This window comes from Alosa pseudoharengus, unplaced genomic scaffold, assembly GCF_046254945.1.
Source record: "Alosa pseudoharengus isolate Yale_2024_CS ecotype anadromous, Long Island Sound unplaced genomic scaffold, YU_APseudo_1.1 YU_APseudo_1.1_scf_2, whole genome shotgun sequence".
Taxonomy (NCBI): domain Eukaryota; kingdom Metazoa; phylum Chordata; class Actinopteri; order Clupeiformes; family Clupeidae; genus Alosa; species Alosa pseudoharengus.
In genome coordinates, this window is record NW_027468663.1 from 18,538,670 (window position 1) to 18,557,133 (window position 18,464).

Below are 18,464 nucleotides of genomic sequence, written 5' to 3' on the forward strand. Positions count from 1 at the left end.
TTTACTTTAGCAATAGAGAGATAACATTGTCATGAAGGAATGCATTTATATTCTGATGTGCAATTCAACAGCTCTGTAAATAATGTCTTTTTTTAAGTTGGTCAAATGAGAAAGAATATATATATATATATATTTATATATATTACCTTGGTTCTCTGACTTTTGTAAACCTTGAGCCATAATTCCATAGCCAGATTGCCTTAACACTTTCAATGGAACATATCAACATTCAATCCTTACACCAGCACAAGCAGACTCTACCAGCAAAATGATTTATCTTCCAGAATGGAGAAAAAACCATTGTGACACTTTAAGAATAACGTGTAAGATTATTGACTGCCAACCTTCTCCTTTACAAGCTTTGTCAACTTATTTCAAGAAAGAACAATCTTGGAGTAAGAGGAGAAAAATTCCACAATAGGTAATACAGACTGGAGAATTTCCTGATTGATAGTTTGTTAACCTAAGGTAATCTCTAAAGTGTAATTTTATTTCCCCATCTTTTCTCTCATTTATTTTTTCCCCCCCAGAATTTGTATTTTTTGTTTTCTTTTTTGTTGTTGTTGTTTTTTTGCAGTGTACTGTGGGAACAGTCTGTGGAAGCCATGCCTGTGGGTTTAACAGTCCCAAGTGTAGTTGGAGTGTCGCCGCTGGGTGATTGCACACCCCCTGTCTGTCCGTGCCTATGTCCATTGCACCCCATGTCCACTGGCCCGTAAGCCTCCCTCCACCACCCAGCCCCCACTTCTCCTCCTCTCCATCCTGCCCTCCCTATTCTCTCTTCTCTCCGAGGGGGGGGGGGGGTCACTGTGGTCAGACACTAGTGATGGAGGCCAAGCAGTTGGGGGACTTCTGCAGTTTCTCGGGCTGGGTGGTGGGTGGCTCGGGGATGCTGCGGAACCCGAAAGGTGGCCCGATGCTGGTGGTGCCCATGTGGCCGGGACTCAGGGCCGGGTTCTGCCGCCGGTTACTCTCCACTATGCTGGAGGTGTTGGAGGCCAGGCTCTCACGCGTACTGCAGGAGACATGTGGAGGGGTGACCAGAAGAGGGCGGGGAGAGGAGGAGAGGGGGGGGGGTGTATGGGACAACCAGGGAGAAAGGGAGTGAGTAGAGGAGCAAAGAGAGTGATGAAGACAGGAAGTGGGAGAGACAGAAGAGTGGGAGGGCAGTCAGGTAAGTATGGATGAAGGAGTTCAGGTAAGTATGGATGAGTGAGTTGGGGAGGAAAAGCAAATGGATGCAATAACAGAGATGTGAGGGAAAGGCAGAAAGAGAAGAAATTAGAACACAGAAAAACAGAGAAAGAACATCATCTGTAGTTTTCATGTCATTTGGGGCAAGAGCACTAGTGTGTGATGTATCCCTCATGCAGTACACATTATGCTACACACTAAGTGCACCATCCTCTTTCTCCTGAGAAAATGAGTGGGCACAAGGAAGACAAAGATCTGCAGTTAAAGATCAAAATACCCCTAAACACATGTGTTCCCTCTGAAATGTGAAAAAAAAAAAAAAAACCTACAATGCACAAACACATTACACACACACACACACACACACAAACAAACAAACACACACACACACACACACCGATAGGTGCAGTGGTGGGATGAGCGGTCTAGCCCAATCACGCTGCCATTTCTGATAGAGTAAATGATTGTGGAATGTCCACTGAATTGGAGGACTCTCCTACCCACACACACACATACACACACACACACACACACACACACATACACACATACACTACTCTAGGTAATTGCATCACTGAGTCTCTAAAATAAATCAGGGCCCAATGATAGAGGGGCCCGAGCTATAGTGGTACTTTTCCAGAGGCTGCAGTATGACATCATCACTAATGTGATGAGTCACACAGGAAATAATGAATGATTGTGTGCGTGTGTGTTTGTATGTGTGTGTAAGTGCGTAGGTTGTGAGGGGGGTTCTAAAATTAGAGAACAGCAATGGCCCTTCTCGTAAGCTATTTAGGTCTATTAATTCATACACACAGACTAGACACAAGCTGTGAGATACCAGAGCTGACGAAGCTGAGACACACTGGGCCACTGCAGAGCTGGGTGGCACACACACACACACACACACACAGACAATATTGCAGACACGCACGCACACACACACACACACACACACACACACAGACAATATCGCAGACACACACGCACACACACACACACACACAGACAATATCGCAGACACACACGCACACACACACACGCCTACACACACACACACAGAGACAATATCGCAGACACACACGCACACACCATGTATTGCTCAGGGAGGGAGTAACACCCTGCACATTACTGATACAATCCTCCCAACAGGACCTGGCTCATTAGAGAACAAAAGGATGTGTCCACTGCACTAGACTCCAAACTTACTGGCTCCACTCACTGAAATGTTACACTTCACATACACATAATATAATGTATGATATATAGCACATGATACATCTAAGTGAAGGTATGACGAATTGATCCCTGGACAGTCACGACCACTGGATGAACTAGGACTATGAGCAGGCTCCAACTAAAAAGTCAAGGAAGTGTCATAATTTAGTGTACAGCATGACGCAATGAAGGATAAATCCTAATGTTTGTTGTTGAACACACAATGTAGATAATAGAAGACATACAGTAGACATAAATCATAAGTGATAGAAATGGCCACTATTTCAAAACAATAAAGTTTAATGGAAAAACTACAAATAAGTACATAAGTGGAAATACATTGGGTGCATCAAATCAGTTCACAATGATGTCCACGTACACATGAACACTATTTCATACATACAGACACACCCACCTGCACACACACACGCACACACACACACACAGAAAACAAAGGATGGCCACAAAAGAACAGACAGGCACATCCTTGAAAATGCTTCCCATCACTCATGCAAACACACACACATGCACATGATAATGTCTTTGGCTGATATGGAAGAATCTGCAGTCGCTGTGGGCCTCCTCTGCTCTCTTTACCTGGGAGTGAGTCACAGCGAGCCAGCAGACTATTTTTAGCAGCTGTGTCACTCTTCACCCTCTTGCTCATCAGGAGCAACACTACAACACACACACGCTCACACACACACACACACACACACCACACACACACACACACACACTGCCTGGGGAAGCCCACTCCTGTGTCTCCCAGTTCACAATACTGTCATTGTGAGAGAGGAGATTCCACCTGGCTGAGCTGAGAACGCAGCAGCTCAGCTAGATAAGGGTTAGGGATCTTAGCAGCTCACACTTGGCCAGCAACATTTCCGCATCCCATGTTTTCTGATAATCTGTCTAAATAACCTTCAGCAGTGGGTTCTTAATGCCTGAGCCGATTCATAACTACTATCAAAGTAGCAGGAAGGATAAAGGTATGCAGCTATCCCACTCCCATAGTTGTTTCACCTATCCTTTCTTACGGAAATCTTACTATCACTGCACCAAGCTACTCCTGATGCCCGTTTATTCAGTGGATGGTTACTATAAAGGCCCTCCTTTCCCATAGCCGCCCTAACGGTCTTAAGGACCGAAAGAATCAGGGACGTCGAACATTTCAAAAGAATCAGGGGGGTCGAAAGCATCATAGACAGCCCACTACACAGACGACAGTCCGGTCTGTTGAAGAAAATACGGAGAGAAGACCAGTCGATCTGCCGCTGGCCTCTGCTTACCGTGGAGAGTTAAAGCCGCTGTCGACCGTCACGCTGCTGCTATCCATGCTGTCGAGCCGAGCCGAGTGGGCCGACTTCTGGCTACTGTTGTTCTCCGTCTCCTTGGGGCTGAGAAGGGTCAGGTTGGTCTCGAACTTCCGCTGCAGGTCGCGCTCCTTCTCCCTCTCGAGCAGCCACTGCATGGTGCCTCCGCCGCCTGGACCGCCGCACACCCCTCCGCCTCCCCCTGTACTACCCACCGGCCCGCTCTCGACCCGGCCTTTCCCATCGGCTGAGCCCGTGTCCTTGCGCGAGGGGTCCTCCGCGTCGTCCTCCTCCTCGTCGTCGGAGACGTTGTAATAGTCAAAGCCGGCCTCCGAGGCGGAGGGCACCGCCGTCTGGTCGGAGCCGGGTGGCACGGGTACAGAGGCGGGCGAGGGTGCAGAGTTGGGGGGCAGCGACTGCAGTGACTGGGGGCCAGAATCCAGGCTGTCCAGCACCTCGGCCGACTTGGAGTGGGGCGCCTTCCGCAGCGTGCCCGACTTGGAGTAGCATCCACCAATGGTGCTGCTGCCATCCGAGTACCCCACGCTAAGCAAGTTGTGCGGGGGCTTGAACAAAGTGTCTTTGCTGAAGATCTCCTTCCGCTTGTCGACTAGGCTGCTGCTCAGGCTCCCCGAGCCGCTTCCGCTGCCCCCTCCTCCCCCTCCTCCTCCTCCCCCACCTCCTCCGCCAGCACCTCCCCCTGGGTCGGCGTTGTGTTGGTGCGGTATCAAACGTCCGTTGGGCAAGGGTTCTGGGGTCTGGCTGGGCGTGGGCTTGCCCGAGCCGCCATGTCCCTTGGAGGACGAGTCCTCCTTGTACTCGAGCGAGTGGGGCGACGTGAGGTGCGGCGTCTGCCTGTCAGCCGGCGAGCCTTTCCTGATCCCATCTGACGAGGTCAGCGTGTCGTGGTCGGCCTTGCTCAGGGGCGACGGCGCCGTCAGGATGGTCTCATTGGACGTGTTGCACTGGAAGTAGTCGTCGGTCAGCGGCTTGGGTGACAGGGCCTTCAGCTCGCTGTAGGCGGGCAGGCTGTCGCGGCTCTTGTTCCTTTCCAGCGGGCTGCAGAGCCGCGACTCGTCCAGGCCACCTTTGCCCACGTCCGGCACGCACACCTCCGAGCTGAACTTGGCAGCCGAGAACATGATGCGTGAGTAGTGCGGTCCCTGTTGCGATGATGCCCGCAGCGTGCCGTCGTCCGTGTAGTAACGGCTGCGGTCATCGGGACTGCGGTCGTAGTCCTCTGGGGTGCCCAGTGAGGACGGAGCCCCTCCCAGTGGCCCTTTGGAGTTGTCCATCGAGCGTGAGCGCTCCTTGGCCTTGTCCGGCCGCTCGTTGCGCGACTTCCGGTCCTGCGTGTGGCTGTGGCTGCGGTGCACGCGGGAGTGCGATGTGCCACGCGACGGCTCAGGGAAGGGCATCTCTGTCCGCCGCTTGGCCAGCTCACCCGACACGTCCCACTCGGGCGTGACGGGGAAGTGCGACTCGGCGATGTTGGGGTTGCTGTGCACCAGGTAGGCTCCGCCGGCGCGGCTGCGCTCCACCGTGTACATGCCCTCGCGCGGCGAGCGCACCAGCGAGTGGCTGAAGAAGCGGTAGTCGCGGTCGGCGTTCACTGCCGCCACCAGGTCCAGGTGCGAGCTCTCGGACGGGTCGCCGCGCGACGCCCGCGTCTTACTGTGCGAGCGCGACTTGCCGTGGGGCGCGCGCCGGTGTCCGCGGCTGCGCCGGCTGCGTGCGCTGTGCTGCGCCGACGAGCCCGCCTTGCTCCGCTGTGCCCGCTCCTCCTCCAGGCGCTTCATGACGGCCGTGTGCCGCGCCACGTTCTCCACCGTCAGGTCCGGGTTGATGCGGCGGATGATCTCCATCTCCACCTCGCGGGGGATGGCGGCGCCGGCCGGGGTGTCCTCGTCTCGCAGCGGCCACTCCTCGGGCGGGAACTGGGCGGAAAAGGTGGCCAGGTGCTTGGTCTTGTCCTTCTTGAAGCTCAGGCGGAACAGCTTCAGCCCGAACTTCTTGGACTGCTTCTCGCTAGTGCCCCCTCCTCCACCTCCGCCGCCTCCACTCCCTTCCTTCTTCTTAGTAAGCGTGTCCGTCTTGTAGGAGAAGGCAGCTGTGCTCTTGGTCTTGTCGGTGGGCTCGGGCGGGAGTAGGTGCTGGGCTTGGGGAGGAGGGGGCGGTGGCTGGGGGTAGGACGGCGGATCTCCCTTAGGCTCCTTGGATGACTTTCTCGGCAGCGTGGACGTGTGGTGACCCGCAAGCTCGTCCCGGTTGTACGTGTTGTACGGCTCGCAGTGATTCTTGTGGTGCGGCTCACGGGGGCGCTCACGCTCACGTTCACGTTCACGTTCACGATCGCGTTCCCGTTCCCGCACACAGCCCGACGTCGATGGAGTAATCGTCCCAGACTGCGGAGATGTGCACTGCTGCACTGAAGACGGCTGCTGCTGCTGCTGTTGTTGTTGTTGCTGCTGCTGCTGCTGTTGTTGTTGTTGTTGCTGCTGCTGCTGTTGTTGCTGTTGTTGTTGCTGCTGGCGCTCAGATATCCGCTCGTCCAGGTGGTACCACTTGCTGTTGGTGCGGATGAGGGAGGGCGTGATGAAGTAGGTCTGCGGTGTGACGATGAAGTAGCCCTCCGGTGTGGGATAGATCTTCCTCTCCCGCACCAACATGTTCAGAGTATGCCTCAAAATCTCCGGGCTAGGCGTCGGTACCCCTAAGGTGAGACACAAAAAGACATATGTCAGAGCGGGCTGGCTGTCATTACAAATGAACAATATTTATTCATCATATTTGGGACTGTTATATCATGCGTAAAGAAAGTAATTATTGTATTTATTGAGAGATCATCTTATATTTTTATTAATTTTATTAACGGAACAGTGAGCTGATAAAACTTCTAATTCTCTCAGTCCTCATGTCACATGTGTCATTACTCATACATTATTTATATCCCTTGTGTATTCAACTCATTTAATTAATGAGGAAGCTGTTTGTTGTTACAAGGAATAAGTAGACAGTCTTAGTAAAGTGAAAATTAATTTAATAAATTGAATAAATTAATTAGTGTTACTGGACCTCCTATCAAAAAAGTGCTAAAAATCACTATTTAATCTAGTTGGAAATGAGATTCCATTACACTTGTAATACCAACTCTCGCCAATTATATTATACTATAGTACTAGGATCCCTATCTGCATGTTGGCATATAGATTACTGTTGTTATATGATGAGGTCATGTCAAAAATGCATATGAATTCAGTAGTGGACAGTGAGGGAATTCAGTGAGAGATTAGCGGGTTCAAACAGAGGTTAGATTTACTCACTAAATGTGCTTTGTGCATCACAACACAGGGATAAAGCTTGAGTAGGTGTGATCTCGAGAGTAACTGCAAGGCGCCGCTTAAAAAGACTGGCGCGCAATTGCCGACATTCACCAAAGCCTCCCACCAATCACGCCACACCAGGCATTACCTCACCTTTCATCATCACGTCAACAGGCCCTCTTGGCCTGGAAACAACTCAGAAAGCAGCGCCATTTAGCCAGACAGAACAGTCCATGTTCATTAGGCGTAACTCATATAGATAGATAGATAGATACTTTATTGATCCCCAAGGGGAAATTCAAGGTGGCTATGACTGTGGTCAAACTTTCTGGCAAAACAGCTTTGGAGATTATCGTATTAAACCCAAAGAATATTAGGTGCCTAAGACAGTGTTAACCAGCAGCCAGCAAAACTCATGGGACCGTCATTCTCCACTCCACTATTCCAGTGGCATCACTGTTACCATGGCATTCGACTAAATGTCACAGGTCACGGGAATGTCTCAGCTATGTGCCTGAGATCAGCAAAGTGTGTTTCTGAGCATTTGCGCGTATGTGTGTGTGTGTGTGTGTGTGTGGCTGAGTTTTAATCAAATAGAAAATATAACATGATCAAGTGCATATGTCGCTGCACAGCTGCATCCATTTCATCACACCAGTGCAGCGGTGGTGGCGTGTGTTTTGGATGCAGCCAGACGAAGAGGCTGTCTCCCAGACAAGACGGGATGCTGGAGGGTACACAGTGTCCTCGCTGCTCCCGAGTCCTGACTTTACCCCAATTAGTCTCTCTCATAAACACACACTCACTCAAACATACATGCGCTCACACACACAGTTGCACATGCACACATACACTTGTTCAGTGAAGCTGGATAAAGCACCAGATAAGCCCTAACTTGTGAGGGTTAAGCGTTGCCTGGCATTACATCATACTGAGTTAGTTGCCATACCAACATGACGCAACCCAGAGTCTCCACTCTCCATCTCCCACCCCCCATCTGTCTATGAAGAGTAGCACTGTTCTATTCGCAGTGAAGTTGGCGCGCAACTGATTGGTTGAGGCTTCTGACAAAGAGCTGTACATAACGCACCGGCGGGCCCTTATTGGACAGTTGCATTTACCGTGCATTTGGTTCAGCTTTACAGCCTGTTTGGGTCGGGGGTTGCTTAGAGGCTATGTTTCTCTCATACAAATTCGCTGTGCCTGATGCTAACATTGCTTTGGCAGAGCTGTTTTTGATCAGAGAAAATGGGATGGGTTTACTCCAGACAGGCAGGGACAATGACACAGAAAAACACTGAAGACTCAAGCCATACAGGTCACTTGTTGTGTGTAGATGCATTAAGACAAACAGTACAGAAAAGTTCAAGGAAAGTCAAGATGCTACATATTTTATCCTTTACCTTGGTGATAGATAGAGGTCACTGCATGTGTAAGTGTCTACCTATGTGTGTGTGTGTGTGTGTGTGTGTGTTTGTGTGTGTGTGTGTGTGGAAAAGACAGAGTACACTGTCAGCAGTAACCCTCAGTTTAATGAGGTATTGACAGTGATGCTGTAAAGACCCCAGAAGCACCCCCCCCCTCCCCCGACCCCCACTCCCAGATACACACACACACACACACACACACACACCTCAGCCCACCACCCTTAACTCCAAACACACTTGCTCCCATTCCCACTCTCTCAGCATAAGCTGCTGCACACACAGTTCAAAGGCCTTCAAGGCTTCACATTTCAGACGGTTTTATTCACGGGAGAGAGGGAGACTGGCTGCCCCTTTTGATCAATATTTCATTGCAGAAATGTCCTCTCTGCCCTTCAACCCATTCAACTCTCCTCTCTCTCTCTTTCTTTCTCTCTCTCTCTCACACACACACACACTGCAAACTGGTATATGTCAACTTGCTTAAATTGTAATAATTACACACATACAATTACACATACAATTACTCCCACAACCCATATTTTTTTAAAGTTACTTTTGTTTGTTTTTTGTTTTGTTTTCTGCAACACCACAAGCTACAAGAAGAAATGTGGTTAGAGTTTGAAGTGGGAGGAATATAGCAGAATGTTGTATTCCAAACTCCAACATGAAACAAAATGTATAGTTTAATACTAAAATCAAAACACATACTGTAACCCGATAAGTCAAATTCAAAATATTTAAGGAAACTAATTACTATGGAAATGTATTACTCTATTAATTTAAGCCAAAACAAATATTTAATTTTAGTACAATTTAATCCAGTATTTATATTTAAGGTCACTTGAGGTAATTAAGCTACTAATATAAATTAAATACATAAAACTATGGAGCATTTTCCAAACATAACTTGCAGTTTTTCAACAATGGACTAGTAGATGGCAGTACATGGAACTGCCAGCAGGGAAGACATGTACAACACAGTTGGCCAATAAAGCCTTGGCTGTGTGGCATCTACAGGTGTGCTAATCAATGCTACTTGACCAAGTAATCATTTTCACATTGAGAGCACTGGGGCATTATGTATTCACCTTATTCCACCAGGCCCATTTTAGAAATGTATTTTCTTCTTGCTTGTGTGCAAATTATCCGGTCAGCTACAGTAGTTCCGGCTAGTTAGCTTCATTGGGATAACATGCCAGAAGTAAGCTGGGTGAACCCAGCCAGATCCGCAGGCGATTTATTTTTCGCCCTGCAGCTTAGGCTGGAAACCTGTGCATGTTTTTCTGCTGCTTCTGTTACAATTTTGCCGGGACCAATCACAAGCTGGCTTATCCACCTGGCACGCTATTGGCAAGTTTAAAACGATGATGATAGCGGGAGAGCCTGGAGTTCAAACGTCACCCGGTTGGTCAGATTGGTGAATGACTATCCAGTTGCGTACAGTCATTTGAACTATGCCCGTTGATCGCGCCTCTTGACCGTGTTAGCATGGTGGCCTATGGTGGGAGTAAATGCCAAAAAAGAACCTAAAGACACATTTTCCAAATGATATTGGAATTTTAGTGCAACTAGTATAAAACTACTACAAAACTATTGAGAACACTTCACTTCATCTCATATGGTGTACTTCTATACTGAGACAGACTGATGATTTTTTATTTATTTTTTTGGCCTTTTTATGCCTTTAATGATAGTGACAGTGGAGAGTGACAGGAAGCAAATGGGAGAGAGAGAGCAGGGGTGGGATCCGGAAAGGACCACGGGGCGGGAATCGAACCCGGGTCGCCGGCGTACGGTGCAGGTGTCCCAGCCAGTTGCGCCACAGCTGGGGCCAGACTGATGATTTTAATGTTGCATAGGATCATGGGAATCTAATACTCAAAACAGTTGAGTTACTCTTTAAACTACACATTTTTGAGTTAGAAAAAATAGTACAGTAGTTATAAGTAAGTTTTGTTTCTCAGTGATTAAGTAAGGGATAACGGCTGCCGAGGTGTCCTGTTATACGGAATCAATGGATGAGGGCGAGGGCCAAAGAACTCCCCAACGCGCAGCACCGTTGCCTCCGCCCGAGTCCATTAATTCCGTATAACTGGACACACCTCGAAGGCCGTTATCCCGCTTATCACCCGGTTGCCACTGTAAAGCAAAGGAAACACCCGGTTCCGTTTAAAAAGAAGCTCACTAGTTCAGCTTGTTGTACAACTTTAGTTGACATGGACAGTTAGCTTGTTTACAGTTGATTCCATTGTTGCGAAGCCTGCCTCCAGGCTCAACAGTCGCCCTACTATCGTTGTTATAGTTACTTGAATTATCACCCGGAGAGAAGAAATACTCTTTTCTGATTTGCTGTCGGGGAGGCTTTTAATTCTGAATAACGGGAAACCTGTAGCATTGCCGTTCCATATCAATGCTTATGAATGGTAACTATAACAACGATAGTAGGACGACGGTTGAGCCTGGAGGGCCCGCAGACTTGGGCGGAGGCAACTCCGCTGCGCGTCGGGGAGTTCTTTGTCCCTCGCCCTCCGCCATTAATTCCGTAGGCTAGGACACCTCGGCGGCCGTTATCCCTTACATAATGATTTAACAGAACTTAGTTTGACTGTTTGGTTTTATAGTGCCTAAATATCTAAATATCTAAACAGCAATGGGTGACTGTGAGTCTATCCTTGTCTTGTTGTCACAGTGAAACTCAAAGCATGAACCCTCTTCACAAATGACTCCTAAGGCAGTTTTGACATGCTCCTTTACACTTCCTGACTGTTAGCCCATTTGCGAGTAGCTTAGTTACAATCACAGTTGACTACAATAACCGGTTGTGGCTAGATGGGATACAGCTAACAACGGAAGTCACGTAACAGATAGTGAAATCTCCAGTGAAATCTCCATAGAAATAAACAGTATCAGGACAGGAAGTAACCGCTGCAAAGTATAATGACCGCTGTCAATGGCAACGGGTTTTGTGCTTTTGATTCACATCTTGCATATCATTCCGCGTAGTCCGTTCGCTTATTGCAATGGAACTTCATTGAAAGTGAAAGTCAGCAAGTAAGACGTTGCCACACAACACCTTAAACTGTCAATTTCTATTTGTGTGGCGAACTATTTTGTTTTCTCAACAGGAGCCACAAAATGGTAACAAAATAATTTCAAAAGACCTATTGTGTGAAGTAGCCATATAATAAGCGGGATAATATATCAGAAAATATATTATCCCGCTGCACGTCTGGGTCCTGTTCGCCCTGTCGGGACTTATTTTTTTACGATAGGCCTACTGACCGGCGGACAATACATTATCCCTTACATATACATATGCACACATAAACAAATAGGATAACACCCATAACTTAGTCAACTCGGAAAACAGCTACAATTCTCTATCTCAATCTACATGAGACAACTTGATCAGATCACCTGAATTTCGTAAAGTGTTTGCAGCTTATAGAGGTGAATGAATGCATTATGAATGTATTTGTTGGTGCATATGTGCTTTAGGAATAGCCATAGGTTTGTAACACAATGATTGTGGTGGTTTCATTGCAGTGTCCACTTACATTTTAATTTTAGGATACTTCTAAAAGTGTATTGTTGGTGCATTTAAAAATGTTTAAGATGAACATCTGTCATTGTAGAACCCGAGCCAAAATATGGATGAAATCAAACAAAAATAAAGCTGTTTGTGTTCTTCTGTATGCTGCTGTTATTGTGGATGCAGTATACTATATAGTACTAGTATAGTATATTTACTATGCATTGTCATTCACACAATCTCTCTCCCTCTCTCTCTTCCTCAATTCAAATCAATTCAATTAAATTGAGTAAATTGTGTATCTGTTTTGTGTGTATATGGTGTGTGTGTGTATGCTGTGTGTGTGTTTGTATTTGTGTGTGCATATACGGTGTTTGCCTGTGTCTGTGTGTGTTTGTGGCAATGTATGTGTATATATGTGTTGTATTCTTGTACAGTGTCTGTAATAATGTGGATAGATGAATATGTGGCCATATAGAGGTGGTTTCGAACCACTGTCCCTTGCCTTGTATTGGCATTCACTGATGTGTACCTGCTTTCCAAGCAAGACAACCATCATCTCTCTTTGTATCTCAGCTCAAGCTTAACTTCTTGAGACAAAATTACATGAGATGGACTTATTAAATAATCATTTGATTTGGAAATAAAAATAAGACCACGCTTCTGCAGCTGAAAAATTTGATGAAGGTTGAAGCTGACACTAGAACACAGAGACTCATCAGCTAAGTGTGCTTGGGCGTGGAGATGAACCTTCCTAACAGGATCAACTTATACCCTTCTTAATCCATACTACCTTGGCGCACATGTGTGTGTGTGTGTGTGTGTGTGTGTGTGTGTGTGTGTGTGTCTGTGTGTGTGTGTGTGTGAGTGAGTGGATAAGTGTGTGGGTGTGTGTGTGTGTGTGTGTGTGTCTGTGTGTGTGTGTGTGTGTGTGTTTGCAAACGCACATGTGTGTGTCTGTCTGCATGCAGCTCCACATGTGTGTTAGTGGGCCCCTGTGACCGGTTCTAGCCAGTCATGTGAGGACCAGAGAGAGAGGAGTGTGGCGACTGCAGTGAGAATGAGGAGGAAGATTATGGGGCGATGGAGAGAGTAATGAAGACACACTACAGACAGAGAGAGGGGAGGAGGGGGGGCTTTCACCTCTTTTACCCCAGGTTAGCTCTTTGATGTGAACTACACTCTCGAGGTCTGACAACATCATTACCCTACTTTTTGTCTCAGCCATGACATCAATACAGGATATGCACACACACACGCACACACGCACGCACACACTTTTGTTTTTTTCAATAAATTAAAAAAATTAAAATATGTTACACTTCTCCAGACAGGTGAGTCCCACTACATAAAACTAATCACAGTAGCAAACTGTTTTGCACATGACTCTTATTTCAGTTCCGGGCCGGGAAATGGTGTGAGCCTCTATGCAATTGTGTGAGCCTCTATGCAATGGTGTGAGCCGGTTTTCTTACTCAGGTCTCTACCACAAACTCATTGTAACAAAAGTATTTACTCAAACCCTGCATCCCTAAATCGAGCAATATCTAGTGTTTGTGTGTGTGTGTGTGTGTGCAACTTTGTGTGTGTGTATGCTGTACGAGAGCAGCAATTCTCTAAATGTCATATTTTATTATTACAATGCAGCTGATTTACTATCGGCCGTCACCCTCTGTGTCCCGTCTCATAAATACTATCCTGCCTGGGAATTGTGTTGCAAAAAAAAGGAAAGGGAAAAAACAGTCTGAAGAAAAAAGAAAGCTGTTTGACACGTCTCTAAAACTCCTCGACAACGCCTATGCTATTGTACTCAGGCGTCTAGATGGACAGCTCCAGAATGACATCACCAAGACACAGAAGCCATGTCAGCGATTGTGTCTCAGAGAGTAGCAGGCTGCCAACAAGCACTGGCATTTTGAATACAGGAAATAAAGTTGGCAATGAAGAAAGCCTTCAAGTGTGAAGCAGACAATCACTGCAGGGCAATAAAACGACAGCCATACGAGTACAGATGGATCCATAATGTCCATACTTTTTTGGATCTGTAAATTCTGAGTTTGAATATTTGTGTTGGTTAGATTGTAAACGTCCTCATGTTATCTCATGTTACTGCATGTGACTGAGTTACTTTTGACAGAACATTTGGTCACATTTTAATTAGATAGTCTGAACAAAGACTACAGATGCCCAGATTATCAACACACTATCTATTCAGACTGTTAAGTACAATGTGTGGTTATTAAGGTTAAAGTTAGGGGCTGGATTTGGTTAAGGTGATGTTCAGCAAATGGGACAATCTGACATACTGAACTTGAATCTTAACAGTGGATCTGTTAAGTCTCTGTAGGCGGACTATTCAAGTAAAGTGTTACTGAATATTAAAATCAAGATGGAGAGGGTCTTCATTAAATGCAGTATTGCACTCTTTCCACGTGACCACACGATATGGCTCAATTAAACTCTTATTCCTATTGAAAACGTTTGCACAGGTCCTAAAGAAAGTTATGGATGTGCATTTATCAATTTAACATGAGCACGCATATCTGGAGATCATTGGTGAGGCTTTGGCAGTGCCACTGCTACACCTACAGGGTTTTCCATTCTAACCTGCTCTCTACTTGACAAGAGTACCACTGCATATTACACACAAAGGGAGTTTGAATCACTGCAGGGACATTGATCTCCACCTTCACACAGCGTAGGACTGACTCAAGAGTTAACAGCGTAATCCTCCCCACCCACATGGACAGGTGTCCTATGCACACTTTGTCCAATGGAGTTTGGTATAATGAAAACTGTGTATATGATATTAACCCCTTAAGCTCCATTTTGTCAGTTGCAAATAACATTGCTTTTGAATCTATCAGTCAGGGGGTGATAGTGACATTTTATTAGCGTTCAAACAGACCCATAACTTGAATGAATGTGGACATGTTTATTTGTGTAAAAGTTACACATTACCTTCCAACTTCCAAGCCAAACTGCACCTAAATACTGTACTGTATATCCTGAGATTACTACAGACCCAAAATAACCTACTACTAAGGGGCCGTTTATACGAGAACGATTGCGAAGGAAGACGACAAAATATTTTATCATAAGTGCCTTTCGTTTACACGTCGACCCCGCCATCAGGGCTTGAAGACGCAAAAATCTGAAGAAGTGTAGAGTTTTGAAGACGACCCGGGTTGCGTCTCCGTCTAAACAGCTAAACCAAAGATCCTTGATTACCTCTCTGGCTAAACTGTCAAATTAGAATGTCTGCGCGTGACGTACCGGGGTTCTATCACACCACCACCCAGCGGTCTGGAATGCATATCCAATCGAATATCACATACTCTTGCGTCTTCACATAAACAAAGATTTCCCCCTGAGAATGCTCGTCTAAACACGAATAAAAAAATGAAGACGAGACGCCACTTCTGCGTCTTCTCTTTTTATCGTCACCGTATAAACGTAGCCTAAATAACTACTAAATAACCATGAAGACACTCTAGCATATTGGGTGCCATGCAGCAGACCATAAGGGGGTAGTGAAGATGATTACCTGGGAAGCAGGTGGCGAGGTGTTCCATGAGCGCATCCTGAGTGACGGGCTTGCGGGCCGAGTTCATGGCTGAGATGGCCAGACACAGAATCTCCCCCAGCGGGATGAACTGGGACTGGCTGATCGGTGACATACTGATGGGAGATACATCACCTGTAGCAGGGAAGAGAGAAAGGGAGGCAAGAGCAAAGAGAGGTCAACTCAATCCTTCTTTCAGAAAGTCACAAAGCTGGTGACTCCTAAATGTGTCTTTATAAGTTCTATAGCAGTGGTCATCCACAGGGGATCTAGGACCAAGGGCCCTCAGGAAGCCAGTAAAGGGAGGGCCTGGAATTATGGGAAATTATTACAAACAATGAACTTATCAATTGAAACACACAAACATAGGTAAGGACAAAGTAGCATAGCGGGGAATGTCAGGTTATGCTTGTGATGTTTAAGGATCACAAAAAAGGCAAAAGAAACGGCGTGATATTTGGACACGTATGTAAATAACGCAGAGCTTGCTCACCGTTTTGACAGACAGCCACGTTCACCATAGACAGTTTTGTAACTGATCTGCTTCTAATCAAGAATATGTTTGATAATAAGTTGCTAAACTTACTAGCATTGTCAGTCTTCTGCCTTTTGGTTGTGGAAGAACAAAAGAGTAGCCTAGAAAACTAGACACAAACTTCGCAAACTTCGATAGGGACAATCACATCGTGTATAGAGACGTTAGGCGGGCTTAACATAATGATTGATGGTAGAGTTGCAACGGTTTGGCTTGAATTCCCTGCTACTTGAAAACGAAGAAGATGGATGTTGCTGTTGGCGAACAGCGTGACACGAGTTAAGCTTTTTTTAAGTTGGCAAAAGTTTGAACTAGCCAACTAGCTCCGCTGGTGGGAAAACGCATGGGACTCATAGCGCTGTCCTATTGCATGCAGAGGGAATTTGAAAGACAACCGATTTTCCCGCCCCTCGGACTGAGCACTGCCAACGGTGAGTGCCCAGATCCTACATTTGAATGTGGGTCTGGCTCGTCAGGCTAACAAAAGAGAAGAGAAAGGGACCAATCACCTTAGATCCAGTCATCCAGAGAAAATAACTACTGTACCACAACTGCATCTCAATATCTACTGTGCTTCCTGGTACCAGGTAGGCTAGTTAAACAGCCAATAAGAGTAACCTATTTCCCAACGGCTGTGACGCCAAGTCAACATGTTGAATGAATCAGCCACAAACAAGCCCTCTGTGTTGGACACACTGTAATGATTTAGGGCATAGACACTCATCGATGCTCAGGCCTGACGTTCACACATTTAACCATCAGCTTGCTATGTGCCGGGCTTAATGCTAACCATACAAAGATAGGCAGGGTTCCCACACCTTGGTTAAGATCTAATTCAAGGACTTTCCAGGCCCAATATCCTCAAATTCAAGGACCTAATGTGTCGATAAATTTCAAGCGCGGGCATGGTTAAATCATGTTACCTCAACAGACCAAGGATACCTTGTCGCAGTTTTCTTTTATTTTTGGTCATATGACATGTGGTAGGCCTATTCAATTTTTCATGTTTGTGTTTTGCATAAAACTGAGCTGAAATAAACTTCTAGATTTTCCTAAACAAGTTTAACTCGTTACCATGAACCTGTTGGTTTATTCATCAATATATTAAATTGACCATGACCCTATCAGGAGGACGCTTAAACATGTCATGTGACATGATTGACCTCTAGGGGGCACTGCAATTAGCATAAATGCATTTTGGCCTGTAGTTGTTGATGTGTTTGGAATTAAAACATACTAGTGTTCTGGTTGGAGGTCCTTAGGCCGACCCAGGACAACTTGTGATGTCATGTCATATGTTAAAGGAATTTACATTTCCCAGGCATCATGGAATTTGCTCTGCATAGAGATGGCCGTGGGGAACATGAAGTACCACTGTTATCTTGTACTGTTGTATCTGTGCACGTGCATGAACGTCATGGCAACTAGATAGAAAACAAGCACTACACATGGAAAACATGCAGGAATCATGCTGGCCGTGTAGTTCTAACCAACGTAAAGCATAGGATATCGACAGAAGTGGTGGCGAAATAATGGAAACATGTTAATAAGCGGATGGAATTGTATGGAATTCTTTTTTCAAAAAGAAATGTAAAAACTTTCAAGGACTTCCATTTATTTAAGTCTGTTTTCAAAAACTTTCAAGGACCTTGAATTTTTATTTTTCAGATTCACAAACTTTCAAGGACCCGTGGGAACCCTGGATAAGTGTCCTAGCTTTTGTCCAAAGTTGGAGCCTTAGAACTAGGAACCAGAGGGCTCTAACTATGGCTCTGTGTTCTGCAACCCTTACACACACACACACACACACACACATGCAGGCCACATGTAGTCTTGGTCACACGGATCTAGCAGCAGATTTTACAGCATATTATTTAGTTCAACTCACCAACCCACATGCATGTTCCCATGAGAAATTAAATATTAAAGAAATTACACCTACATCCCACAGTCCAATGCTAAAATTACATGAAAATGCCTAAAGTAATGCCCTGCAACACTAACAGCACACTATAGGCTAAAACAGTATTAAATCAGTTGAAAGTAATTATATGCAACTATTAATATACTGATGACTTCTCATTGATAAATAGCATAGTTACTTACTGAGAGGGTTCAGAAATTGTGGGTGTCGTCGGCTTAGCAATGATACTATTTATCGTTAAATGTTTGCCCAACCGGGACTATACATAGATCTAATGATAAAGGTCCTTAAATAGACCATTGGAGTACATGGATGTCATGGATGCTGGTGTGAGGTATATTTTCCAATGGCAAACAAATAGTCTTCTGTTCTGCCACTCTGTAACATGTTCCAGCCCATAATGAGCATGGATGGGTGTGGGCCTGAAACA

At 46.0% G+C, this 18,464-nt stretch overlaps 1 protein-coding gene across 2 annotated transcripts in view; it reads right to left on the reverse strand.

Annotated features, from left to right (window-relative positions):
- Nucleotides 1-508: 508 nt before the first annotated feature.
- Nucleotides 509-18,464, reverse strand: part of stox2a (storkhead box 2a) — a 72,494-nt gene continuing 54,538 nt past the window's right edge. For both annotated transcript variants that reach the window (XM_076294029.1, XM_076294030.1), the window contains exons 2-4: nucleotides 15,558-15,710; nucleotides 3,705-6,441; nucleotides 509-1,015 (exon numbers count right to left, since the gene is read on the reverse strand). In XM_076294029.1, coding sequence (XP_076150144.1) covers nucleotides 814-1,015; nucleotides 3,705-6,441; nucleotides 15,558-15,710 — 3,092 coding nt within the window. In that variant the 3' untranslated portion in view covers nucleotides 509-813. The remainder of the gene's footprint in view (nucleotides 1,016-3,704; nucleotides 6,442-15,557; nucleotides 15,711-18,464) is intronic.